The sequence below is a fragment of the Leopardus geoffroyi genome, chromosome A3 (assembly GCF_018350155.1).
Source record: "Leopardus geoffroyi isolate Oge1 chromosome A3, O.geoffroyi_Oge1_pat1.0, whole genome shotgun sequence".
NCBI lineage: Eukaryota > Metazoa > Chordata > Mammalia > Carnivora > Felidae > Leopardus > Leopardus geoffroyi.
This window is the reverse complement of record NC_059336.1, coordinates 89,737,878-89,765,613: the sequence shown is the minus strand read 5'-3', so window position 1 is coordinate 89,765,613 and position 27,736 is coordinate 89,737,878. Positions and strand designations below refer to the sequence as shown.

Below are 27,736 nucleotides of genomic sequence, written 5' to 3'. Positions count from 1 at the left end.
GCGGAGCGGTTTGAATTAAAGGTGGGCAGAAGAGGTGCCTGGGGCAGGGAGAGTGCACTGGGCGGTGCCGGGAGCCTGGAAGACCGGGACCAAGGAAGGGCTCGGCCAAGCGGTCCCTGCACCCCCAGGGCGGCGCCGCGGACCCCTCCCCCATCGAAGCCACCTTCAACGGAAAACGTGGGGTCCCGGCGCAGCCGCTTCTGGCGGCATCTGCCGCTCCCCATCTCGCAGGAGAGCCCGCCCCGAAGGAGGGGCCGACTCCGCCCCACCTCCTTGCTGCCTCCCTCCCCCTTCTGTTCCTTTCCTCCGGCCGCGAGCCCCCTCCTCCTCCCACCTCCTCCTCCATCCTTCCCCCACCCGGTTTGTGTGCCCCTCCCGCTGCGACTGGCTGGGAGGCTCGGCCGCCCCCGCCCCGGGAGGGAGGCGGGGGCGCAAGCCGCGGCGGCCACCCGAGGCTGCGGAGGGGAACGAGATCCGAGGCCCCAGGGCGGCCCTGCATCTGGACACGGCACGCGGGGGCTGCCTGTGCACCCCCAGCCGAGGGCCGCGGGGCCTGGCCTCGCCGCGGGGTGGAGGAGGTAAGGGCGAGTCATGGGCGCGCTGCGGGACCGCTCCTGGAGAGAGAAGGCAGGGAGGACCCCAGCCGCTGCCTCCTCCTCCTCTTCCTTCTCCCCCACAGCCCTCGGGAGGCCCCCGAGGCTGCCGGACAGGGAGGCATTCTGGGCAGGCCAGGCCAGAGGCAAGGAAGGGGTTAATTTAAGGAATTAAAATCAGAACGTTTTGAGACCAGGCTTCCCATCCCCCCGGCTTCTCTCCAGTTGCTCCCCGCGCCAGGTTGGGGGGCGGGGGCGGGCTCCAGACCCCTCTGGGACTCTGGACCTTGGAGAGCAGGGCCAGAGGGAGGGAGGAAGGAGAGCGCCCTCAAACCCAGCCCTCTTCACCTGCTTCTGAAAAAGGGTGGGGGAGGGGCTTGGTGTTGAGGCCTGGCTGGGCACCTGTGCGGGTGTCTGAGGGTGGGAGGCTTTGGGTGTCTGTGTGCGTGCCGGCGTGCACGTGTGATAGTCAGGATGATCTGGAGGTGTGCATGTGTGTGCACGCATGTTTCTGTCTCCTCATATCCCAGTGCCTCCGCTGGTGACTACCCACAGTGATCTGGATGTGCGCGCCCCACTGCATTGCTTTGCATGTGAGTGTGTGGCACGGCGCCTGTGTGCACTTGCCATGGTGTGCCTGGGAGCGGGAGTGGGGCCTGCTCTCCTTAGGTCGAGTGTGCTGTGAGGGGCCCCGATGGTTTTCCGGGTGTGGGATCCAGGTGCTGGAGCCATGTGTGTGTGACCTTGGGAGGTGTGTGCATGTTTGCAGGAGCACAAGAGGGAAGGGGAGCTTAGAACAGAAAAGGCAGTGTCAGGGCTGCTGGGAAGCAGGGGACTGGATGCATTGACCCCTGTGGGTCTTCACTAGACTATAGTGATTGCCCTGGGAGGTACACAAGTGGGGACCACAGCCCCAGGTGTGGAGAGCCACAACCCCCTCCTTCTTGGGGATTTGGAGGGATTTGGGGGGGGGGGCATTCCTTTATTCTCCATCCACAGGGACACTTCCAGCTGCCTCCCCATCCTTAGAACACCTCCTCCACCTGCTGGCAGATGTCTCCTGAAAGCACTGAACTTAGGGCTTCATTTCTTTGGCCTGTAAAGCCATCTATTAACATCCAAATCCTCTTCCCCTACTCTGCATGTGGATTTTAGATGGAAAGAGGGAGAAAGAGCTCTTGGGCCTAGAGGGCCAAGTGAGAGGGTAGAGGAGGTGCCAGAGACATGTTGGGGGAGTCGAGGGCAGGGTGGGTGACCATCAAAAACCAAACTCTGCTAACTTCTCGATTTTGCCTGATCTGAATTTAACAGAAAAAGAGACAGAGAGGAAGTTTGGTGATGTCCACACAAATGTTTCTAGATTTAGGGATGCCTAGTATATTTTTGTTTTTGGAATATTTGTAGCTGGAAGGGGGTGGTAGTTGTTGAAAGGTAATTGCCATCCTGCCTTTGAATTCCCTGGACTTTCCTGCCTCTATGGAAGTGCCCCCACTCCCTTCATTCAATCAACAAATATTTACTGTGAATATTGTAGAGTTGGTGCAACATTCCCCTCCCAATTAGAAGTAACATACGTTGATATACTCTTAGTATGGGTTTTGAAATCAGGTAATACTTGATCAGGTAGACTTACAAGTCAAATCCTGACTTGTAACTGTTTCAATTATTCAGTGGTGCAACAAACCACCTCAGAATGTAGGGGCTTAAAACAATAATGCTTTATTATTTTTCATGGTCTGTGTGTTGGCCACGACTATGGCCGTGGCTGTGGGTTCACTTGGCACCTCTCAGCAGCATTCAGTTGAGGGACTGGCTGGAAAGGAACATCAAGGTGGTCTTTCATCCTTCAGGGTCTCTCTACATACAATATCTAATCATTCAGTAATTCAGCCGGAGCGTTTTTTTTTTTTTTTCTTTTTTTTTAATGGCAGCTGTATCCCTAGAGAAATACTGTAAGAGGTTATAAGCTCTAAGGTACAATTGCTTATCAAGCCTGTGCTACTACATGGCCAACTTTTGAGTCAGTGTGGGAGGGCACAACATAAGGGCAAGAATCCTGGAAGCATGGTTCCAGGGAGGCCATCAGAGCAAAGTCTATTACAGTCACTTCCTGGCCTTGGGCAAGTGATTTGGCCACTCTGAGCCTCATTTTCCTCCTAAAATAGAGAGAATACCACCTATGTGGCAGCACTGTCATGAAGACTAAATGAGAAGCATGGTATCTGATCAGAATAATTAGTAGGTAAATGTTCACTGTTTCGATTATTAGACTGTAAGCGTCTTGAGGGCTTGACTGTCTTATTCATCCCTGTGTCTCCCAGTGGCTGGCATGGCCCTTGTGTTTGATATCTTTTTGTCGGGTGAATAAAACAGAATGAAGCACAGAAGCCCTAAGCCTTGGAGCTCTGTTAGAGTGACAGAGGCAAGAAGACACAGCAAGTTCTTACTTGCCAGTGGGTGGGACGTAAGCCGAACCAGGGAAGCACTTGTAATTCCAGGTGATTCTTAGATTGACTTAATTATAACCAGATTCATCCAGTTCCATGATAATGAGTGATAGAAATCACTTTGGTTACATGAAATCAATCAGTTCATCCATTATTCAGTGTGATTCCTCCAAGAATGATATACTGATGTCTGCTGTGGGTGAGAAAGGTGTGAGGGTGAATCATTTGCATTGTCCTTGCCTTCCAGTGTGCGAATAGGGTGGGATCTGATGTGCAAACAAGTCCATGACCATCCAGCATGTGACACCTGTTACCGTATGTGAAGAGCTGTGGTAAGGAGTGATTCACGCTGTGATGTGATTTGAGCTGAAGGAGGGGGTCAAGGAAGGCTTCATGGAAAGGGTAGCATTTGAGGTGGCCCTGCAGAATTCACCATTTGGTGCAGGGAGTCCCAGGAAGAGGGACCAGCATGAGCCAAGATTTGAGGGTGTGACAGCACATGGCACTTCTCAGTGAAACTGAGCCCTGCAGGGCTCATTAAGGATGTACATGGGAAGCAGGACACAAAAGCTAGGCTGGCAAGGCTGTCTGGTGGTCTGGTCCTGGCCAGGCTTGAGGGCAGTCAAAGCAGGGTGGACTTTACCTCCCAGAAAATGGCCTGCCCTCAGAGATTTATTTTGGAAGAAGAGTGACACGACTGGATTGGTATTTTCAGAAAAAGCAGGAGGAGTTAGAGACTTCAGTTAGAAACAGTATCAACAGACCAGATAGAAGCGGATAATTATGGTCTGGGGGAGGGACTAGAGGAAATAAGAATCAAATATCTAGAAGGCAGTAGAACAAAAACCGGTGATTGATGAGGTCTGATGAGGACTTTGAGAAAGCAGAGGTGCCTTGGGGGTTGCATCCAGGGTGCTGAGTAGATAATGAAGATGTTGGTCAAGATGGGAAACAGGAGAAAGATGCGGGCTTGAAGGAATCATGTATTATGAGTACACTATTAGCCACATTAAGCTCTGAGCCACCTACATTAAAATACCACCCTTTCATCGTCTCCCTCTCTACAGGCTGCTTCTAAGGAGCACTTAAAAAAAAAAAAAAAAGATTGCTACAAATGTCAGGTCTAAGGCATGGGTTATGTATGCCTCATGCTAGTGGAAGTGATAGTAGAGATTAGAATTAGGTTATCTCTAAGAAGCATTCAAATATGTTCTGGTGTCTCTCATCTTAAAAATTCCTTCTGGAATCTCCCATGCTGCCTCTTCCCCTTCATAGTTGAGCTTCCTGTATGTACTCACTGTCTCCACCTCACTCTCCCCTCAGCCCCCATCAGCTGGGCTCATCAAAGAGGTCTTCCCTGAAGTCCCCAGTGGACCCTTGCCACCTCTGCTATGACTTGTGTCATCAACTCCTGTTGTTTACACTGTCATTTACACTACTGCCCACTTCTTCCCTCCTTGACATCCTCTCTTCCAAAAGGTTTCCTACCAGAATTCCCATTGCTGCTTCTGGTTCTTAGAAACTTCTTGGTTCTTCTCCCTCCCCTGCTTTTCTGAGGGTCCACCTTTATTACCCTGCTCTCCTCTCTCTGCACCCTCTCCCTGGTCCTACTCATCCACTTTTATGCTTAAGTTGCCAGACCTATATTTTTGGCTCCATATTGCAAACTATGTGTCAATGACTATCTCTATTTCCAAGGCCCTCTGGAACCTCAAACTCATGGAATTTACAACCAGGCTCGTCTCTCCCCCAAACCTGCTTTCCTTCACTTTCCCTCCTACCTTAACCACAGCCCCATTTATCTACATGCTCAAAACCCAAACCTGAGCTTGATCTTTGACTCTTCCCTTTAGTATGAGCCACAATCATTCTGTCACCAAGCCTTCTTGACTCTCCTTCCTATGTTGCTCCCGTATCCATCCTTGTCCTCATTGCACTCCTGCTACCTTGGCTAACAATTTCTGCCTCCAACAGCCTTCTGCTTGACCTTGGCCCTCAGTAGTCCATTTTCTAAACTGTATATCTGATTAAGTCCTTGCCCTTCCTTCATTCCGCAAACACTTACCCAAGCACCTGCCCCATGCCAGGCAGTGTTGGAAGTGCTGGGGAAGTAGCAGTGATTGAGACAGAGCTTAGGGTTTAGTTCCCAGAGAGAGATGTTCTTTTTTGCCTTTGCGCATCCTGTTTCCACTGCTCAGAATGCCTTCCTTCTCCTCCCCCAATCTCATAATTACACTTCCTCACCTGACTTGACTCTTCCAGTCATTTAGATGCTACTGCCTCTGGGGGTTCCCCAATTCCTCAAGCTGAGTGTAGAATCCCATGCTAGCCTCTTGCACAGCATTTATTTTATTACTGTATCATCTAATACCTTACTTAGTCTGTCCCAGGGAACCCCAAGCTGTTTGAAGGCAAGATCTCAAGATGTCCTCAGCATACCTAGCACAGCACCTGATAAAATTCATGGCCCAGAGCAGGTATTCAGTAAACATACACTGAATGAATTCATGTTTTAATAGAGCTCAGGAGAGAATGCTAGGCTAGAAATACAGATTTGCGAGATTATTCGGACTTTTGATTACAAGTGACAGAAATCCCACTCAAATTATTTTATGCAAAAAGGGATATGTACCAACTCATGTAACTGGAAAGCAGGGGGATGGGTGTGTTTGGGGTATGACTGTACCTGGGTTCTCAAAAATGTGGTGAGGACTCTTTCTAGCTTTTAGCTCAGCTGCGCTCTGAGTGTGGCCATATTTTTCCCCGCCATGCATGGGCTTTCTCCATGTAGTAGGTGGGGGTTACACAAGGCCATAGACAGCTTTAGCGTCCTAATATGTAATTCCAGAGGAATAAGAGACTCCTCAGTCTTTCATTTATATTCCCAGTGAATGGCTCTGTTTGTTGGCTCAGCTTGAGGAATGTGTCCATTCCTGGGTCGTTCATTGTGGCCAAGGAGATGGGGGCACCATGGTTGACATGATTGGCTAGGCCTGGGTCATGCAGCCCTGTCAGAACCACATGGAATGGGGAGGGCCAGCTTACCAAAGAAAGAATGAGATGTATTACCAGAAGGTGAAGAAGACTTGCTGAGCAGATAAAAATACTAATATCCACTGCAGGCATTCTCAATGATTACATGGTAGTGGAAGCCATGAAAATGCAAGATAATCTGTGTTTCTGTCAGAGTCAGTGAGAATGTGACAGTAGACAGGAGCCAGAGAAGACACACATCTTGAAATGGTTGGTCTTGTTTGAGGAGATGAGATTCACACACCTGAAAGCCTTAAAAAAAAAGAAAAAAAAGATTCTGTGGTTCATCCTGTAGAATCCTTCTACCTAATGCAAACCTTCAGCTGGATTTGAAAGAAAGTAGACTTGAGATAGGCATTTCAGAAAGATGGCAGGAGCATAGCAGGTCCTGGGGATGGGGGCAAGGGGCAGGGCCAGGCTGAAAAAGGAGGCAGGTCTTAGGAACGCAGAGGTTGCTGATTTGAGGAGACTAGAATGCAAAGGAAAATCTCCAACTGTTCTGTCATGATACTCCTAATACAGGACTGTGATAGAATTTGAACAGGCAACACTTCTATTTTTCTTTTTCTTCCTCTTCTACCTCCCCCTGCCTCCATCACCTTCTTGCCTGCATCCAGGCAAAGCTTATGCTCATGCTGAGGGAGTACATACATCTAGGCAAAAATATTCCTAAGAATGATTCATAGTCCTTCCTCAGCTCCAGCATATGGAGGGAAACTGTGGGGCAGGCTGGCCTCAGGGGAAGAGCCACCTGGACCCAAGAAGTCCCTTCCTACTTCTGCCTTGCACGTCCACACATAGGCCTGCACCCCCAGACTTTCCCCTTTGTCAGAGCCTGGCTAGCAGGGTGCTGTGTAGGAAAAGGATGCTTCAAAAGTATATGGGGAGGGGACGGAACAGGTTGGCAAGTTCTGATCCCTGAAAGTGCCCCCACTGGAGGGCTCAGCACTTAGTTGGGATGGGCAGGTACCCACGGGTGCCCTGATACCAAGCTGACCATACATCACAGAATAACCCTGTTCCTGAACAGTTGTGTGTGTGGGTGAACTGAATTCTATTTATAACATCTCTGGTCACTTTGCCAACTTCTTCAATTTTATCTATAGTTATTAATCCATTCAGGTTTTCTACTTCTTCTTGAGTCAATTTTGATAATTTATATTTTCCTAGAAAAATATTCAGTTCATCCAGATTTTCAACAATTTGGGCCAAGAATTGTACCTGGTGGCATTTTAGTAATTAAAAAAAAAAAAATCTCTGTGTCAGTGGTTATATCCCTTTTCTCATTCACAGTGTTATGTATTTGTTTTCTTTCTTTCTTTTTTGCACTTTGAATAGATTTGCCACAAGACTATTTATTTTGTTGGTCTGTTCAGAGAACTCTCTTCTGGATTTCCCTCTCAAGGCTACTTTTTTGGTGTTAATATACCTAATGATAATGGTGATGGATGATAATGATTTTGATGTTAATATACCTAAACGAGGGGCGCCTGGGTGGCGCAGTCGGTTAAGCGTCCGACTTCAGCCAGGTCACGATCTCGCGGTCCGGGAGTTTGAGCCCCGCGTCGGGCTCTGGGCTGATGGCTCAGAGCCTGGAGCCTGTTTCCGATTCTGTGTCTCCCTCTCTCTCTGCCCCTACCCCGTTCATGCTCTGTCTCTCTCTGTCCCAAAAATAAATAAACATTGAAAAAAAAAAAAATTAAAAAAAAAATATACCTAAACGATGGTGATGTTGAACAGTGACTAAGTAAAAAAATTTTTTTTAATGTTTATTTTTAAGAGAGAGAGAGAGAGAGAGAGAGAGACAGAGCATGAGTGGGGGAGGGGCAGAGAGAGAGAGGGAGACACAGAATCTGAAGCAGGCTCCAGGCTTTGAGCTGTCAGCACAGAGCCTGATGCAGGGCTCGAACCTGTGAACCATAAGATCATGACCTGAGCCGAAGTAGGATGCTTAACTGACTGAGCCACCCAGGCACCTGCTAAGTTTTTTTTTTTTTTAATTTAAGTCCTTGGCTTATAGATAACTAAGTTGTTTTTGGGTAAAATAAAACTTGGATTTGCTCAAAATTATCTAGTGGTGGGGGTGGGGGAAGTACAAAGCATGGGAGCAGGTATACAGATAAAACAGAAGCGTCATGAGTTGGTAACTGTTGAAGTTGGTTGATGGGTATATGACATAGTTTATCTTCATATTGTATTTTTGAATATATGTGAAGATGTCCATAACAAAAAGTTGTGTCTTTTTAAAATTTTTTAATGTTTTATTTATTTTTTGAGAGAAAGACAGAGTACAAGCTGGGGAGGGGCAGAGAGAGAGGGAGTGTTTTGTTTTGTTTTGTTTTGTTTTGTTTTAATCCTTGTCTCACCATGCATACCAAAAATTTTTAGATGGATTTAAAACTCTGTTGTATAAAAGGAAACCATACAGCCTGAAGTATGTGTATGCTACCAAGTCATTGTCAGTTTATGGATGATTATTTGTTTAAGGCCCTTAATTAAAAACAATTTTTGTTAACATTTTTTATTTATTTTTGAGAGAGACAGAGACAGAGTGTGAGCGGGGGAGGAGCAGAGAGTGAGGGAGTCACAGAATCTGAAGCAGGCTCCAGGTTCCAAGCTGTCAGCACAGAGCCCGATGTGGGGCTCGAACTCACGAGCCATGAGATCGTGACCTGAGCTGAAGTCGGACACTTAACCGACAGAGCCACCCAGGTGCCCCTAAGGCCCTTAATTTTAAAAAATTGTTCTCGACTTTAAAAAAAAAGGTAATTACACAAAGTATGAAAGGAAAACATATATAACTGTTTATAAAATCTTCAGTAAGGCTGGACTTCCTAAGCATGATAACAAAATCAGAAATGCTAAAGATTTTTACTGAAGCCAACTATAAGCTTTATTATATCAGTAAAGACTGTAAACGAGCCAATTGACAGACTTGAGTAAAACATTCGTAGTATATAAATGACAAGGGATCAACATTATAAAAGCCTTTGCAAATCAGTAAGAAAATATGAACGTTCAGTATAAAAATGAGCAAAGAATAGTACATAAGCAAGTCACCAAAGAAATATAAATGACTGCTCAATATGTGGGAAAAAAAAATATCCAGCCATAATAATCAGAGAAATGCAAGCAAAACAGCCAGGCCACTTTTCGCTCTCAAATTGGCGAGAGTAAAGTGAGGCCAGGGGGCGCCTGGGTGGCTCAATAGGTTAAACCTCTGACTCTTGATTTCTGCTCAGGTCACGATCTTGTGGTTCGTGAGTTCGAACCCCATATCGGGCTCCGCAGTGCGGAGCCTGCTTTGGATTCTCTCTCTCCCCCTCTCTCCCTCAAAATGAATAAACTTAAAAACGAGAGAGTACAGCGAGGCCAAAGGTGAAGCTGAGTTTGGCTGCAGTTGGTAGATGCTGGGAGCCATTGAAGGAGCATGAGTTCTCGGTAGACAGAGGAATCTGGGGCCTAATATGGGACGAGATAGATCTCTGAGCTGAAGCCTGGGCCAGCAGTCTGGGTGTGAGGAAGAGCACAGAGCAGAAGAGAACTGATGGAGAAAATGAGCAGGTCTTGATGGTTAGCAGACAGCAAAGTCAAGATGGCCAGTGGTGTGGTATGACTGGGAGGACAGTGGCACTGTTGAAGAGAACAGGGATGGATGCTGGGGAGTGGGTGAGGGGAAGTCCAAGGTTTGCTTTTTACACTGTGGGTCACTGTGTTAGTCTAGAGCTTCATTACTAGTGACTGGCCACTGACTCAGATGATTTAGGCTACAAAAAAATTTGTTGCCTCACACAATTGACAAGTCCTGGATTAAAGTTTTAGGCAGATCTGGATCTGGATGCTCAAGGGAGGTCATCAGGAGCCTTGTTGTTCTTCTTGCCCAAGGAGGATAGAAGTGGCCACAAGCAGGGGCACCTGGGTGGCTCAGTCAGTTAAGCACCCAAGTTCGGCTCAGGTCATGATCTCACAGTGTGTGGGTTTGAGCCTCGTGTCAGGTCCTGTGCTGACAGCTCAGCACAGCTTTGAATTCTGTGTGTGTCTCTCTCTCTGCTCCTTCCCCTGCTCACACTCTGTCTCTCTCTAAAAATAAATAAACATTAAAACATTAAAAAAAAAAAAAAAAAAAGTGGCCACAAGCAGCTCCAGGCTCACATTCTACCAGCTGAGCACAGGTCCTGGAGTGGCTATATTGGCCTGGAGTTTGGCGCTGTGACTGATGAACAGGCTAAGGTCATATGTGCTCCCCCAGAGCCCCACCCAAAGTGGGGGCAATGGTTCTCAAGGGAAAACTGGGGGTCCATCCACAAAGCAGGGCTGGAGCTGAACAGCAAAAACAATAAATGTCCTCTACATTCCACGTCTGAACAAGATCTACACAGACCCCCCCCCCCCACTTGTACAATTTTTTAAAATGTTTCTGTTTATGATAATGCAACTATCCCTCACAAAACGTCAAACACACTTGTCCCATCTCCAGAAGGAGATGTTCCAAGTTCTCATCCACTTACCACATCTAGACCCAATTCAAGATCTTGGTGCTGGGCTGTTTGGCAAGGTACTGAGCTAGCCACTCATGGTCTTTCAATTTACGGCCAGACTATGATGGAGGAAAGATCGGATAGCTGAAAGAACAAAACCCTCCCAGCTCAAGAGGGGAGATGAGGAAAAATGCTCAGTGGTCACAGACCCATAGCATGGTCCACATGCTTGACCAGTTGGCAAGGATGAGGTTCCCTGGCTCATCTATTTGGCTGCTATGGTTCTGCCATCTCGAGGAGCCTCCGTTGTTCTTCATGCTCTGTGCCACACACAAAAAGGGGCATTGCGGTGGGGCGGGGTGGGGGGGAGTCACCTCCCACTGACGGCAAGTTTAAGGGGTGAGGAACATTAGTAGCTGAGTAATCCCTGGCCTTTGTTTTCCAGGTTTGTGGGTTTTTCTGGCAATACAATCCCCTTAATCATTAGGAGGCTTTCAGTCAGTTTGCATTCAGTTGTCCCCAGAGCCATTAACCAAACTAGAGACCTCATTGGAAGTTGTAATTCGTGAATCAAGTCCCTGGTGATAGTGTTGGGGGAGGAGCAGGAGTTGTCTCTTAGCAACAGTTCTTGGTGCTCTGCCCTTCCCAGGAGCCATGGCTCTGTTGCCTCTAGCTAGGCCTCTGCAAAGGGCAATGCAAACCCCTAGTCTAGAGTTCATTTGTCCTCTCTCACTCAAGCTGTATCCCAGTGGAAGGCTCTTTTGATGAAAGCAACGATAACCTCTGTCGAGCTGGGAGGGCACAGCAGGAGGGGTTCTTGGAGAGCCTGAGGAGTCAAGAGCCTGTGAGGGCCCAGGTTTGTCTTTGTCTGTGTTTCCAGCCTCCCTGTCTTTGCTTGAGTTGACTTTAGCTAGAAGCAGAGAACTGGCTCTTAATTATCTGACTCTCAGCCATATTGGATTACTGGCCTCAGGCAGAAAGGGCCTCTCTAGGCAAAGCAGCATTTTCTTCCTGTCTGCTTTCAGATGTGCCCCTTTCAGCCAGAGTGTGTCTCTTTCTTGTCGGACCTTACTGAGGCCATGGGAAAGGCCACACCCCATATGGTGACATTTTTCTACAGGTCCCCTAAAGTTCCAGGTAGGAACATCAGCTGAGCTCGGCAAATAGTGCAAGAGTTTAATTAGCTGCTTTGCTGCTATGTAGTAGGGTTCACCAGCTTCTGAGGAGGGATCTGGTACTATCTTACTTCCCCACTTAATTCAGCTAATTCTTCCTTAGGGCCTATTCCTTTAAAACATTCAATTTCTCACTCTAATTTCTGGCTTCGGACTTCTTTCTAGTGCAAGTGCCACAGACCCAACTCCAAATGGTCAAGAAAAAAGGGGAACTGATTGGCTCACCCAACTGAACAGACCAGAATCTCAAACAGTATCTGTGAGAAATCTGTCCATCTCAGCTCTGCTTCTCTGTATTGGCTTCATTCCCAGGAGGTTCCTCCCCAAAGAGACAAAGATAGCCCTTGCAGCTCTAGCCTTCCCCATCAGCTTAGAAACCTGAATGCAAAGAGGATGCTTTTCCCCAGTAGTTCCAGAAAAGTCCTGGAGGAATGACTCATTGACTCAACTTGGGCGATCTCTGCCCATCCCAGCACTCTGTTTGGCCAGGTCTATATTACTTTCTTACCCCTAGAGTCGGGAGTGGACCATCAACCCCCACTCAGACCACAGGGACTGAGAAAGTGGGGAAGGAAGGATGGTTCCCCAAGGGCAAAGCAGAATGATTCTACCAGGAGGACTGGGTTCTGGGCTGGTAAAGGGAACAGATGTTCACCCATATATCCATGTGGAAATGCCTGAAGGCAAAGGGAAGTCAAGAGCAAGTCAGGATAGAGAGGCAGAGCTGAGAGTTAGTGGCTTAAAGCTGTGAGTGAATGGGAGCAAACCAGACTGCTGGGGAGAGGGTAGATATGAAGGTGGACCTCCCATCAGGAGACAGGAAGATTCAGAAGGCAGTAAGAAGAGGAGGTCAGAGAACCCAAATGGGGCAGCTTCATGGCAGTCTGTAAAGACAGACTGGTCATTAGTATGAACGGTGGGACCAGTGGGGGAAGATCCTTGATGACAACTGGATTGATAAGCAGTGGTCTGTGACCCGGAGGAGCACAGGGACAGCAGAGGGTGGTTGAGGGCAGTTAGGAAGAGGAGAGCAGTGACGAATAGGGTAGAGATTCCACAAGGCAGGAGTGGTGTGACCAGAAGCCAGAGATGAGGGAGGATGGGCAGCAGGAGTTGAGAGTGAGCAGGGTTAGGATGCCAGGAAGGGTGGTGTCTTGTGCTAGAAGCCTGAAGAGGACAAATACGGTGGCCCTTGGAGTAAAGGGCAGGGCAGGGGCACTTACTGGAGACCAACCTAGCAAAGAAATTTGAAAAAGGAGCTACGTGCCTAGCATGGCAGGGATGGGAGTATGTGGTACAGAAACAGGACAGGAACAAACAGGGACACACACACAGGTATCATCAGGTGAGGTGACAATTTGGTCACTGCAACATGGTACCAATAGTTTGTCTTGATGGGTATTTCCATCAAGGTGGAAATAACACCTTCTTTTAAGGATTTCTTAAACTATATTTATTTATTTGGAGAGACAGAGAGCGAGAGAGCAGTGTGTGTGCATGAGCAGGGGAGGAACAGAGAGAGAGAGGGAAGGAAGAGAGAGAATCCCAAGCAGGCTGTGTGCTGTCAGCACTGAGCCCGATGTGGGGTTTGATCTCAAGAACCAGGAGATCATGACCTGAGCCGAAATCAAGAGTTGGGATGCTCAACCAACTGAGCCACCCAGACGCCCCAAAGATTTGTTTTCAGAGGTAACATACATACAGCCAAATACATATAGTACACTAACCTTACATATACAGCTTGATTGTTTACGTATACACGTACTCACATGTAAAACCACCACTCATATCAAAATCTAGAGCACTTTGAGCATCACATGTGGTTCCCTCCTGCCCCTTCTCAGTTTATCGTCCCCAGGAGTAACTTCTATTCTGACTTCTGTCATGATCAATTTAGTCTGTTCTTGAATTCCATATGTATGGAATCCTCCACTATGCACGCCCTCTGGCTCCTTTCATGCAACATAATATTGAATGGATTCATCCACGTTGTTGAATGTACCAGTGCTTCCTTTTCTTATCGCTGGATAAAATTCCACTCTGAATATATTACAATTTATCCATTCTACCGGTGTTGGGCATTTGGGTTGTTTGAGTTGGAATATAGCTTGGAAGTGTTATACATAATAATAATGCCTTTCTCTCCCCCCACTCCCCCCTTAAAGAATCCTCATTCTTTCTCACTCTCATACATGTACAGGCACTCCCACCAGTACCGGAGCAGGCCAGCCTCCTCCGGGAGGTCAAGCCATTGGTATCCCCTCGCCCCTCCATTATGGGCATGGGTTTCCTGGGGAAGTACATTTCCTTACGGGTGGGGATACCACCCTCCTAAGTCTTACTCCCTCTCTTCTAGCCTCCTCGCCCCTGGCCGTGAGCGCCCTGGGCCTTCCTGACCTCGCAGGGGGGCTCGCCCGCAGCCCCCCATGAGCGCGCCCGGCTGACCGGCGGGCCGGCCGCGGTGGAGCCCAGGCGCCGCGGGGGCGGCGGGGCCATGGCCTCGCTGGACCTGCCGTACCGCTGCCCCCGCTGCGGGGAGCACAAGCGCTTCCGGAGCCTGTCGTCGCTGCGCGCGCACCTGGAGTACAGCCACACGTACGAGACGCTCTACATCCTCTCCAAGACCAACAGCATCTGCGACGGCGCCGCGGCAGCTGCAGCCGCCGCTGCCGCCGCCTCGGGCTTCCCGCTGACGCCCGAGCCCGCCGCCCTGCTGGCGGTGCCCGGCGCCCGGCGCGAGGTCTTCGAGAGCACGTCCTTCCAGGGCAAGGAGCAGGCGGCCGGGCCGTCGCCCGCTACGCCGCACCTGCTGCACCACCATCACCACCACGCGCCCCTCGCCCACTTCGCCGGCGACCTGGTTCCCGCCAGCCTGCCCTGCGAGGAGCTGGCTGAGCCCGGCCTCGTGCCCGCAGCCGCCGCGCGCTACGCGCTGCGAGAGATCGAAATCCCGCTGGGGGAGCTGTTCGCCCGCAAGTCCGTGGCCTCCTCGGCTTGCTCGACGCCGCCGCCCGGGCCGGGACCCGGGCCCGCCTCCGCCTCCCCCGCGTCCCCCTCACCCGCTGATGTGGCTTACGAGGAGGGCCTGGCGCGCCTCAAGATCCGTGCGCTGGAGAAGCTGGAGGTCGACCGGCGGCTGGAGCGGCTGAGCGAAGAGGTGGAGCAGAAGATCGCAGGCCAGGTGGGTCGGCTGCAAGCCGAGCTGGAACGCAAGGCGGCAGAGCTGGAAACGGCGCGACAGGAGAGTGCGCGGCTGGGGCGCGAGAAGGAGGAGCTGGAGGAGCGTGCTTCCGAGCTCTCGCGCCAGGTGGACGTGAGTGTGGAGCTGCTCGCCTCACTCAAGCAGGACCTGGTGCACAAGGAACAGGAGCTGAGCCGCAAGCAGCAGTGAGTGGCCCGCGGGGCCCTGTGGGCGGGTGTGCCCGTGTGTGTCACTGCTGCTGCCACCACCGTGACTGGGCCTGAGTGTGTCTGTGTTTGTGTCTGTGTGGCCATGGCTTTGTAATATGGCATCTATGGCCACAAGCCTGTAATGATGGTGTGGGTGGGGCCAAGAGTGTCATGAAGGTATGTGTTTGGGACTGTGAGTACATGCAAGTGTGACCACGGGCCTGCTGTGAAAATTGTTTCTCTCCCTTTCTCTCTCTCTAGCGAAGGCCAGCTCCTACATTGTGGCACCAGACCCTCTTCCTACTTTTGCCTACTCAAAGACATAGCGCAGTTCTGCTCTCCCCCTTTGCCATCACCAGACTTTCCTCATCAACTGTATCATTCCTAAAAGCATCCAGACATAAGATCATTACTCCCATCTGCCCTAACCCCGCTGCCCCCCTTAGGCTACAGCCCCTTTTCTCTCCTTCCAGAACAACTCCTTGAAAGTATTGTTTATATTCCTTGTCTCCAGTTTCCTTCCCCACTTTCCGTCTTCAATGCACTCTGATCAGATGTCCACCTCCACCACTGTCATCTGTGTCACCAATGACCTTCATGTTGCCAAGGCCACTAGTCATCATCTCAGCGTCTCAGCCGCGTTGACACAGTGATAACCTTGAAACCCCTTTTTCACTTGGCATCCAGGACACTCTCCTGGAATGTCCTTCTTTTTTCCTGTCTGCTCCTCCTCGGTTTTCTTTGCTGGCTTCTCCTTATTTCCCTGGTCTTTAAATGTAGAATTTCGAAGTAGATGGATGTTATTTATCTGTCCCCATTGTGACGTAAGCTCCACAGGGGCAGGGATTTTTCTCAGGCTTGTCCACTGCTGTGTCCCTAATACAGTGCCAAACACCTAGAAGGTGCCCAGTAAATGTTGAGTGGATGTATGACCAACTGTGAATCCTGAAGTCACTCTGAAGCATGCTGTGTGTACATGCACTTCCCAGAGGCTTCTGCATCTGAGAATGGTTCTGAAAATGTGTGTGTGTGTGTGTGTGTGTGTGTGTGTGTGTGTGTGTTGGAATGTGTCGTTGGGACTGTGCCTGCCTCAGACTGCGTGTGTGCCTGCAAGTGAACTTGACACGTACATGAGTGTGCATGGCTGTGTGCCCGTGAGCATTGCTGGAGGGAGGGGGTGGCTCTGAGTGTCACTGAGTATGACTGTTTCGGTGGGGAGGAGGGGTGTCTGGCAGGAGTGTTGGGGCTGGGTCAGCGGGGTGTGAGTGTGTGACTCGGGGTGGATGTTCGCATTTCTGTGTGTGCTGTCCTATGGGGCATTGTGCCTGGGCCTGTTCCGCGTGCACTCACGTGACCACAGGCAGTTGTGCCCGTGTCTCTCCCCACTGCTCAGGGTCCCCTCCGGAGGGTGGGTGGGCGGCCAGGCCGAGGCATGGGGATAAGAGACTGCTCCGGGCCCAGGGAGGTGGTACAGATCGACCAGTTCCTGAAGGAGACAGCGGCGCGGGAGGCCAGCGCCAAGCTGCGGCTGCAGCAGTTCATCGAGGAGCTGCTCGAGCGGGCTGACCGGGCCGAGCGGCAGCTGCAGGTCATCAGCAGCAGCTGTGGCAGCACGCCCAGCGCCAGCCTGGGCCGCGGAGCGGGGGGAAGCGGTGCCGGGCCCGGCCCCCGGGGTCCAGGCAGAATGGTGAGTGCCTGCCTGCCTTCCCCCCTCCGCTTGCGCCCCTGCCCCGTGCAGCCTCATCTCACACACTGCCTGGCATTCCGCCCCCCCCCCCTCCGTCATGCTCCATGCTTCCCTTCTTTGGCTCTTCCCCACGAGCAGACTGGAGGCCTGAAGTAGGGGCCCCTCTGATTGGGCAGACGTGCCGGCCCCTGAGGCTGCGATCCAGTGAGGTGTGATCCAGCCGCTCCGGTTCTCAGGGGCCCGTCTCCACTCAAATGAGAGCCCGGGAGCCACAAGTCGGGGTCTGGGGTGCTGGGTGGGTGTGGGGAGGGGGCCGGGGAGCCTGCCTCTCTGGGCTGTCTGTCTGTCTATTTGTCCATCTTTCCCAACTTTTTTCCTTCTCTCTCCTCTCCCTCCTCTCTTCTCTCCATCTTGTGCCCTGTTTCTCCCGTTCCTTCTGACCCTTTTGCCTCCTGTGCCCCCTGCCTTTCCCTCCCGCTCTGGGGGCCCACAGCGAGAACACCACGCGGGCCCGGCCATGCCTAGCACATACGCCGTGTCAAGGCATGGCTCCTCTCCCAGCACAGGGTAAGCCTCGGGCCTGGCCCGCCCCACAGCCCACCCTCACCCTGGAAAGATCCACTGGCCCACTGGATGGCTGGCCCATCTGAGGCCTTGGCTCCTTGTCCTTTCCCCATATTCCTTGGGTCACCTATGTCTGCCTTTCCACACTGTTGGAAGGGGGCTCTTGGAAAGTAGGGGGAGTGGGTTGCCCTTGGCCGGTGGTAGGGGTGGCATGGGGAGTTCGGGCAGTCCTGGTGCCCCTCGCTCCTCACCGTCTGGTCCACCCCACCCCAGGGCCTCCAGCCGTGTCCCTGCTGCATCCCAGAGCTCAGGCTGCTATGACAGTGACAGTCTGGAGCTACCCCGGCCAGAAGAGGGGGCCCCCGAGGACAGTGGCCCTGGGGGCTTGAGCACACGGGCCCAGGCTGCCAACGGCGGCTCGGAGCGTACCCAGCCCCCTCGCAGCTCAGGCCTGCGGCGCCAGGCCATCCAGAACTGGCAGCGCAGACCCCGCCGACACAGCACGGAGGGGGAGGAGGGTGATGTCTCGGACGTGGGCTCCCGAACCACGGAGTCAGAGGCTGAGGGCCCCTCAGATGCCCCCCGCTCTGGGCCTGCTATGGCCGGGCCACTGAGCAGCTGCCGGCTCTCAGGTGAGTCCTGGGGAGGGTAGGCCAGAGAGGCCAGTCTTTCCTTGGTGCTGGGCCCTCTCAGGGGACACAGGGCTGAGGCGGTAAATCCCTTGGGCTCCCACACCTGTTTTCCCCCCTGTCCCAGACTCCCCACAGTGAGAATGACAAACTGTCCTACAAGTGCCCTGTGAGCTTGGGCAAGGAACTCACGTGACAGAGCAGGGCTGCAGCACAGGGGCGCTCAGGTTGGGTATTGCACAAGGATGCCACATCTCAGGGGTCCATTCACGCGGTGGGCTCGTTCACATTTACAGGAGAGTAGTTGAGTGTTAACTGCAGGCTGAAGTCCCGGAGCAGCAGGGCGAGCCCCCTTCTGTATACGGACAAGGCCATGTGCATATGTGGGTGGGTCAGGGTCAGGAGGTTAGAGGGCCGAGATCAGGTGCATGACTGCTGTAGAGTGAGTGCTCTGGGCAGCCTCACCCTGGCCTTCTGTTCACAGAGGCTGGGTTTCTAACCATCTGTACCCTCACCCTCCAAACCCTTCCCCACTCTTGACTCAGTTGATTCATCTAAGGGGTGAGTTTGGACTCTGTGATGATATAGGATCTTAAAAAGACAGTTTGCTTGAGGAAGGGTCACCTTTTTCTAATTTGTATAGAGATAGGGTGTTGCAGAGGAGGGGGAAGCAGAGGCCCCTTGTCCTTCCTCCCAAGTCACTGGCCCTCCAGCATGAGTCTTTCGTGACTATTTCTTCGGCAGCTCCTAGCCCCCCCCCCATCTCCCCACCCGCACCTCCACACTGGCCTTTGACCCTCCACACTGACTTTTGACCCTCTGGTACTGTGCAGCCCGCCCCGAGGGAGGCAGTGGGCGGGGTCGGCGAGCTGAGAGGGGCAGCCCCTCACGCTCCAACGAGGTCATCAGCCCAGAGATCCTCAAGATGCGAGCCGCCCTGTTCTGCATCTTCACCTATCTGGACACACGCACGCTGCTGCACGCTGCCGAGGTCTGCCGGGACTGGCGCTTTGTGGCTCGTCACCCCGCGGTCTGGACACGGGTGCTGCTGGAGAATGCCCGCGTCTGTTCCAAGGTGCCTGTCCCTGTCCACTGCCCCTGCCGTGAACCCACCTTTCTCCCAGCAGAATCTGGCCCCTCAAGGTCAGGTCCTTGAAATGCTTACAATACCCCAGCTTCAGCCTGACTCCCCACAATGCTCTCATGGAGCCTCCTGTCTAGGGGCTGGTCTGCCTCTAGGCAGGCAAGCACAGACCCCTTCATCCCCAGGTAACCCTTGTCTCCCTGCAGTTCCTGGCGATGCTGGCTCAGTGGTGCACCCAGGCCCACTCGCTGACGCTGCAGAACCTGAAGCCCCGGCAGCGGGGCAAGAAGGAGAGCAAGGAAGAATATGCCCGGAGCACCCGGTGAGCCCATGGCGGGTGGGCGGGTGGGTGTTGCAGGCTGCAGACTCAGAATTCCATTGGGGGTTGCTTCCCAGAGGGGGAGGTGGCCACAGGCAGTGCCCTGACCTCTTGGCCATCCCCAGAGGCTGCCTGGAAGCAGGGCTGGAGTCCCTGTTGAAGGCCGCTGGGGGGAACCTGCTGATCCTGCGCATCTCCCACTGTCCCAACATCCTCACTGACCGCTCACTCTGGCTGGCCAGCTGCTACTGCCGTGCCCTGCAGGCCGTCACCTACAGGTAGGTGCACACCACTAGACTCAAGGTCCACACCCTCTTGGCCTCGGGCCAAAGGGATCCCTGGGGTCTGCATACTCTTTCCCCAGGGGTCTTAGGCAAAGGGACTCAAGAGTTCTATGGTCCAAGGGAAGGGAGCAAAGGCCACTAGGGTGGGTGGTCTCACCTTTGTCTTTTCAACAGGAGTGCCACAGACCCCGTGGGCCACGAGGTCATTTGGGCTCTGGGTGCAGGCTGCAGAGAGATCGTCTCCCTCCAGGTGGCGCCACTTCACCCTTGGTGAGCCCTGGCAGGGGTCAGGTGGGGACAGGGTGGGGCTGGGGCTGGGGCTGAGGACTGAGCAGATCTGAGCCATTCCAAAAGCTGACTGGGGAGACAGATTCGCATTCATTAGTCGGTGTAAGTAAGTGTTGGGAGCAAGCCTTCCAAATCAGACATGGGGTGATGCCCTGGCTTACTGGCAGTGAGACTTTGGGCAATCCAGTCATGTCTTAGTTTCTCAAGTGCAGAGTGAAGACGGTATTAGAGATCTTTCAGTTTTGGGAGAACTGCAGCTGGCTCCAGTGAGATGTGTACATAAGGCCTGCAGGGGCCACAGTAGGTGTTCAGGCAACGCTAGCTGGAAATAGCCACATTTGTTTGAGCTGGTTTTTAGAGAATCCAGATCATTCACCGCTCTACTTGGAGTTCCTCAGACCAGGCGTTTTTGTCCCTGCGCTTTGTCCCCCAAGCCCTCTCTCCACAGAACAACTCCTCCCAGGGCATCCAGTGTCCTTCGTGAACACCTGGCAGAACTTGGCACTGCTCCCCGCCTCCAGTCCTACTGCACCCTGTCCCAACCCCTGCTGTCATTTGCTTTGCAATAATTTCTCTATGTTTCAGTCCACGCTGTACTCGCAGTTCTCAGAGTAGGGGCTATGAATGCCCATTTCCATATCTCTGGTTCCAAGTGCAAGCAGACGCCAGACCTGCTGCCAGGGCGAATATTGAGGGATGAAGTGTTCAGGGAAATAGAGAGTTTGATGTGGGTGGTGGGCAGAGGGGAGCAATGAGTGTGGAAAGGAAGGTTGGGGCAAGGTTAGGCAGGTCTGGCCTAAGGGGTTTAGATTTTTGCATTTCATCTAGAGAGTGCTTGGGAAGCCACTGGGGTATCTTAGATCTTAACAGGATTATATCAGATTGGTTACCTTCTGTGTCCCTCCCTCCCCCAACTCCTTGAGGGAAGGGACCATGTTTATATTGTCACTGATGTATCCCCAGGGGCTAGTTCAGTTGTTGGCTGGAGTGGACACTTGAGGCCCATTTGTTGAATGACTGAGAGAATGTAGGAATGAATGACTCACTGTCAGCAGTGTGTAGGATTCTTCTAGATGAATCCAGATGAATGTGGATGGTGGCCTGAATTGAGAGGTCGAAGAGTTATCCAGGAATCAAAATCTGTAGGTCTTGGCAGGAGGTGAGGGAGGAAGAGTCAGGGATGATTCCAGGTTTCTAACTGGAGCAGCTGGGTGGTTGGCGGGGGCCCCAGCCTAAGGCGGGGCATGAAAGAGGAGCCGGCTTGGGGTGTCATGCAACCAGAAACTTCCTTGACAGCCTTCTCTCCGCCCCATTCTCCAGCCAGCAGCCTACGCGCTTCAGTAACCGCTGCCTGCAGATGATCGGCCGCTGTTGGCCCCACCTTCGGGCCCTGGGGGTTGGGGGCGCTGGCTGTGGGGTGCAGGGCCTGGCATCACTCGGTGAGTCCTTCCTCGGGACTGGGGTGGAGGGTGGTGGGAAGCAGGTGTGGGTGCAACACTGAAATCCCAGGGGGTTTGGGGCTGCAGCCTGGGTGGTGGCAGGAGCACCAAGGCACTGGGCGGGAGGCAGCCTGGGGAGTTTGTCAGCAGGACCTCCCCTCTTCCTCCCCCTTCCTAGCAAGAAACTGCATGCGGCTGCAGGTCCTGGAGCTGGACCATGTATCGGAGATCACCCAGGAGGTGGCAGCTGAGGTCTGCCGGGAAGGCCTGAAGGGACTGGAGATGTTGGTGCTCACAGCCACCCCCGTCACCCCCAAGGCCCTGCTGCATTTCAACAGTGAGCGATGGGAATGCAGGAGGGGGCTACCACTGTCACCACTTACTGTGCCACGTCAGCAAGTAGCATAGCCAGCTCCCTGTCTGTCGCTCCTAGTCAGTAAGCCAGCACTGGGGGCAGACCAACCGGGACCCTAATCCTGGCTTTGCCACAAGTGTCTTCTGCGGGCAGTGTGGCGTTCAAGTCTTGCCAGCATCTGGTCCAAATGGTTCGGTTCGACATTTATTGCCCTATGCTCTACGTACGTTGGAGACACGAGCTGTACAATGCCATCTGCCCCACATGAGCCTCTGGCCAAGGGCAGAGGCAGAACAGACAGGCTAGGAGCACAGGTTCTGGAGCTGGACTGACCTAGGTCTCAATTTTGGCTCTACTGCTTATTAGCTGTGTGACTGGGCAAGTTACTGTACTTCTCTGGATTCTGTATCCCCTTCTTCTAAGCTGACCCTCTGGAGTGGGTGGGAGGGTGAGGACCATTCTCAGGGTGAAGACTCCTTTCTCCATGGTGTAGACTCCATGCCTCCTCTGAGCCCACCTCCCTCTAGCCACCTACTTCACTCCTGGCCATTCCTCCACCTTCACTGAGGACATGGGTGTCCAGCTCAGGCTGCTCACACTCCTTCAGGGCAATGTCTTGGACAGGAGCTGCCCTCCGACCCCCCCCCCCCCCCCCCCACACACACACACAACTGGAGCAGCCTTCTGGGCACAGCCAGCACGGTTGAGTCACCACCGGCATCCAGTGTCATCGCCCTGAGGATCTGCAGTAACCACCGAGTGGCTCCTCAGCTCCTCAGGCTGCTGGGGCAGGCCTCCCCTTCCTGAGGCCCTGGTCACACCTACATCGTCAGCACTGAAGGCTCCCTGACTTTCTTATTATTTCTAGGATCCTCTTCTTCCTTCCCCATCAGCCTCATGGCCTGGCCCTGGACTGACCACCAGAACTGCTCAACCTCTAAAATCATGACCTCCAGAACCTTCTCAGCCACCTGATTTTCTTCTTCCTCCTCCACTGACTTCATGGCAACATCTAGTCCCTTAAGCCCTCTGCTCCCAACTTGTTTGCTGCCTGTCCCCTCCTCCATGCTCCAGAGAAGAGCCATCAGCCTCACCTCAGCCACTCTGTCCTTTTAATTCATTTCCCGATGCCCAGGCCATGGCACAGCTGTCCCCTCTGCCAGGAAAGTTCCTAGAGCCCCTGCACAATTGGCCGCTTCCCACTCATCCTCCCAGAGTTCACTGCAGCCTCTGCTCTATGACCTTGCCCTCCTCCTCCCCTGCATTCCCGTGTGGTTGATCCCCTGGGTGCCACCAGTGTGCTCTCCTCTAGGTGGTTCCCAATGCCTGGCACGTGACCATCTCCGTAGGGTTCTGATTTCATGAATCAGCGATAGAAGAGCAGCCCCATTGTCCAAGCCAAACATGAGCCACCACCTTATTACCCACCTTTTCCCAGGCATTTGCCGGAACCTCAAGTCCATCGTGGTCCAGATTGGGATTGCTGATTATTTCAAAGAGCCCAGCAGTCCTGAGGCCCAGAAGCTGTTTGAGGACATGGTGACAAAACTCCAGGTAAGGAGTTGGCTCTTAGGCCAACCAAAACCCCAGGTGGCATCCCTGGGCTGGGGTTGGTGACCTGGGTGTGTGATGGGAGGGCCCCACTTGCCTCGACCTGAGGGGAACTAACCAGGGTTCGGTCTACAGGCCCTACGACGGAGGCCCGGCTTCTCTAAGATCCTGCACATCAAGGTGGACGGCGGCTGCTAACCCGGGGTGGGGGGCGGCAGGGCCCCTGCCGGCCCCACACCAGGGCACTCTCTTTGGACCTCCAGAGGGACCCTGATTTGGACTAGACCTTCGGAGGCCTTGTGTTATCCCTAGCTTCCAGGGAAGGGTTGACAGTTTCCTGTCCTCCTCTTGGGACAGCGGAGCAACGGGCCTGATGTTGGGCACTGGCTCTTCAGGGCAGGGGCTTGGACAGAAGCTGCCCTCCGACCCCCACTCCACCCCCAACTGGAGCAGCCTTCTGGGCACAGCCAGGAAGGAGCTGAGTCACCACCAGCACCCGGTGTCATCGCCCCGAGGACGTGCCATAATCACTGAGTGGCTCCTCGGCTGCTTGGGTCGCTGGGGCAGGCCTCCCCTTGTCAGGGGCCTCTGCTAGTCCCCAGGCCAGACGGGGCTCCCCAAAGCAGCTCAGACTTGGCAAGAAGGGCTCTTTTCCTCCCCCTGCCCTGTTCCAGCTCTCTGTGGGGCACCCCCATCAGACAGCCTGCCGAGGCTCTGGGTCCACATTCTCCAGGGATAACACAGACAGGCCTTGGGGGTCTGGGAATGTGGTCAGCCAAAAGTGGGGGGCAGGGGGCAGTGAGGTAGTGGAATGGGCTTGGAATGGCAAAACATTCATCTAGAACTTTTCCCCAGGATACTGAAACTACCACTCCCAAAGTGGGGAAATTGCCAAGTAGAGAAAACTTAGTTTTTATTGCTGTAGAAACAAGACCCCTCCTCCCAACAACCACATACCCCCATGGCACACCAGAGCTAAATTCAGAGCTAAAAGGTGCATGTTTCTATACCTTCCACCAATCCTGAGCCTCTGGCGAGGCAAGGAGCCAGCTCTGGAAATTTTATCAGCAGTGAGAAGCAGTTCCTGTCCTCAAGAAACAACTTCTATTCCAGGTGCTTGGGCAGCAATGTAATGGACTCTGGATCTCCAGTGCTGTGGTGGGAGGGAGTCACTGGGCTGCCTTCTGTGCTGGAGTCTGGAGGAGGCCAGGAGGGTGGTTTGGGCTGCTTCCTTGTCTGGCTAGCTTGCTTGAAGATGTAGCCTTGGTAGGGAACCAGACGCATGAGGCCAAGAATGAGGAAGAGCACCCTCATCAGACTTGCCTCCCTCCCCAGTCTCCACTGGCCCTATGGACTGGGGGCTATGCTGGAGTTCTTTAGCCTAGGGGCAGTGCTGGGGCCTGAGCCACAGCCATTTGGCTTAGAAGTCACAGAACGCAAGCAGGTTTTCACAGACTTGCACGGTTCCAGCAAGACCAGGTTCTGGCACTAAGGCCCCAAAGACTCAGGTCTCCCCAGTTCCTACTCTCAGAACCCTCACAGTGGTGTAGAGGCCACGGGTCCTGCCAACATTCATTTGGAAAGTTCTTTCAAACATTAGCCTCAATCCATCTTAGGGTTTCCTTCTCTCCTATACAGGACCAGCTTTGCCCTAACCATTAGGTTGCTGGTCCTGGCTGGGGCTGGACTCCTCTAGTTTCTCAGCCCTTTGCAGTGACCCAACTTTCTGCCACAGCCTGGCTTAGACATCAAGACCCAGCCTGGGTTACCCTGTAATGAGTCCTCCAGAGCAGGGACCCCACAGGCTCAGCATCCAGCTCCCCTGGCTCCACACCCAGCTCTGTCCCAGCTCTTGTTGATGACTTTTCCTCCCGTGGCTTATTCTGGCCTTGCCCTTTGAAGACCCCAAATACCAAGGGTGTCATGTTGGCAATTCCCTGTCCAGTTGTGCACAAAGCCTTGGCTGTGTGGCATCCCCCACTCCAGAGCGGCTGGCTCCACTGGCTCCCACCTCCCCGGCCTTGTCCCCCGGAGTCACAGGAAGAAGCACAACTTTTCTCTGTCCTCCAGGGACCTGGAAAAAATATGAGGGTACCCTGGGTGCATCTGTCCTGCCTTGCCAACTGCACCCTTTACAGCTCCCGCTTGAGACCTTAGGACCGGAGGTGCTGCCCACCCATGCCCCCGTTCCCCCCCCCCCCCCAATCTCCTGGACAAAGCACAAAGGGATGCCCTGCTTGCTTGGCCTGAGCCTACCTTACTGAGGGATTTTTCTGCCCCAGGAAGCTTCCATCCCTGAATAGAAGGCTTTGGGTAATTTCTCCCGGGGTGGACAGCCACTGGAATGTCAGGAAAGGAGGTCAGGGTGCATGGGCAGTGAGCTAGAGTGGGAGAAAGTGCTGAAAGAACTGATTCCAGGAGTAGGTTCATTCACCCACTCCACCCACCCATCCACACATCCTTGCAACAGCCCTGACCACCACCAGCACTGGGGGCAGAAGAGTGAACAGGGCCTCCCCTCTCCTGGCTGGCAGGAAGTTTGGCCAGCAAGTCCCCACCTTGTATTTGCCAGCTTAGTGTGTGTGTAAAGGATGTGTGGGAGTACGTATTGCACAGGCTCCTGCCGACGGGAACGATGGGTCACAGCGTGTTCTACCGCACAGCTGCCCCTGGGGCTGACAGACTCCTGCACCCTGGACTTCACGTGTGCTGAGAACCGGAAAGTTGCAGGCCCCCTGTCCCCCAACTCAGCTATTTTTTGACTCTCAGCGGGATGAGCCCTGCTGCTGTGCGGGGAGCTCGTCTGCAGGCCTGTTCCATTTGTTCACTTCTTTGGCAACCACACAGCAGGCTGAGGATGGAAAACAGGGACGGAGGGCCTGGCCATCCCTGAGGCACCTTATCCCTCACTCACTCAAAGGAGAATCCTCCTCCATCTCACACCTAGTAAGATGCAAGGGAGGGGAGTACCTGAGAGACCCAATCAAGGCAGGCCCTGCTCGGGGGTCCCGGGCACATGCAGAGGTCCCATGGGCCCCAGCACTTGGTGTCCCTACCACCTCTCCCTGTTATATAGCCTGCAATGGTAGGCTGACTCATCAGGCTTTGCTTGGGCTGCCTCCCCATGGCACCAGCAGGGAACAAAGGAGATGCTGTGTATGTCTGACCCCCCGGGGAGAGGAAATGTGCTGCCCAGAACCATGGCTTTTCACTGGCCGAGAAACCACCTAAGGAGCAAGGCAGTCCAGGATTTCCTGGTCCTGTGAGTGGTTTGAGCCGGCCTCTCATGGGAAGTCCTTCAACAACGAAAAAGCCACCTCCTTCCCAACGCCTGCTGCTCCAAGGTTTGGCTCCATCCTTTCCCTTGGGTTCTGCTTGTTCCCCTGGTCCTTTGGGCCATGGGTGGGAAGCTGCCCAGTCCCTAAGTCCCTCTAAGGCACTAAGCTGAAGACCTCTCCAGAGTGACTACTGGTGCCAAAGACCCAATTCCTGGTGGACTTGGGTTGAAGACGGGAGATGGTGAGCGGTGCAGGGCCCACGTGCCCAGAGGAGTTAACTCAAACTGATGGGATCTGTCTAGCCCATCAGTCCTTGAGGAGTAGAATTCCCTCCCCCAGGGGCCTGGCGGCACTTCTCCTTAACCCTGGTGGTCATGCTTTCTCACCCAGCCTTGTTCCAGGCCCGCATTTCTGTATATACTGCTGTGTATCGTGTGTATGTATTTATTCCTGGACAAGTGTATTCATCTGCAGCCTTTGCCTGAGGATAAGGTTTAGGACTGGGTGAAGACCAGAATACCAGGGCCGACTAAGGCAACCAGCTCCTATTTCTTCCCCAACCCCCTGGGACCCTGGCCAGTCCCAAGACTGCCCTGACAATCAGGCAGGCTTCCCCACCATGAGCCCAAGCCTTGTCTGCCATTGCTGGCATGGCTCCAGGAGGCTTGGCCTCGGGCTCCCTGGCCTCAGCCCTGCCCTAGCAGGGGTCCTGCTTTTAGGTTCAGAGGCCTGAGGTGACCTAGGCTTGCCTCATGATTGGCACCGGTAGGCCTGGCTCTAGTGGGCACCGCTAGTGGGGACCTCCACAAGTGGCCCCCGGGCCTGCCTTCCCCGCACAGCCAGGCTGCAATGCGCCTGAGCCGTGAGAGGGTAGCTCCTCCACCCCCAGCAAATGAGGTGGAGGGGTGGAGAGCATTTTTTGGTTTTGTTTCTGAAGTGGTGCCTGTACCTCCAGCCCCCAGGGGGCCTTCCCTGGCCCCACTTCTCTGCCCCACCCAGGCATCACCATCCCAGCACTTTGCTCCACATTATCCACAGATGCCCTGTGCCGAATGTACCTGAGTGTATGTATTTAAAAGGACTCACATGGGCATCAGAGAATTTATGACTTTGTATCCAATAAAAAGGTGGTGAAACTGGAA

The 27,736-nt window shown here is 53.3% G+C and overlaps 1 protein-coding gene across 1 annotated transcript; it reads left to right on the top strand.

The window, feature by feature from the left end:
• The first annotated feature begins 117 nt into the window (after positions 1-117).
• FBXO41 (F-box protein 41) lies at positions 118-27,736 on the top strand. Its single transcript, XM_045446483.1, has 13 exons — positions 118-578; positions 14,083-15,113; positions 16,578-16,803; positions 17,297-17,370; positions 17,641-17,999; positions 18,830-19,071; positions 19,287-19,402; positions 19,525-19,677; positions 19,858-19,953; positions 21,292-21,410; positions 21,589-21,747; positions 23,204-23,319; positions 23,452-27,736. Exons 2-13 carry the CDS (start codon positions 14,221-14,223, stop codon positions 23,512-23,514), a joined length of 2,616 nt encoding a protein of 871 aa, XP_045302439.1. The 5' UTR covers positions 118-578; positions 14,083-14,220; the 3' UTR covers positions 23,515-27,736.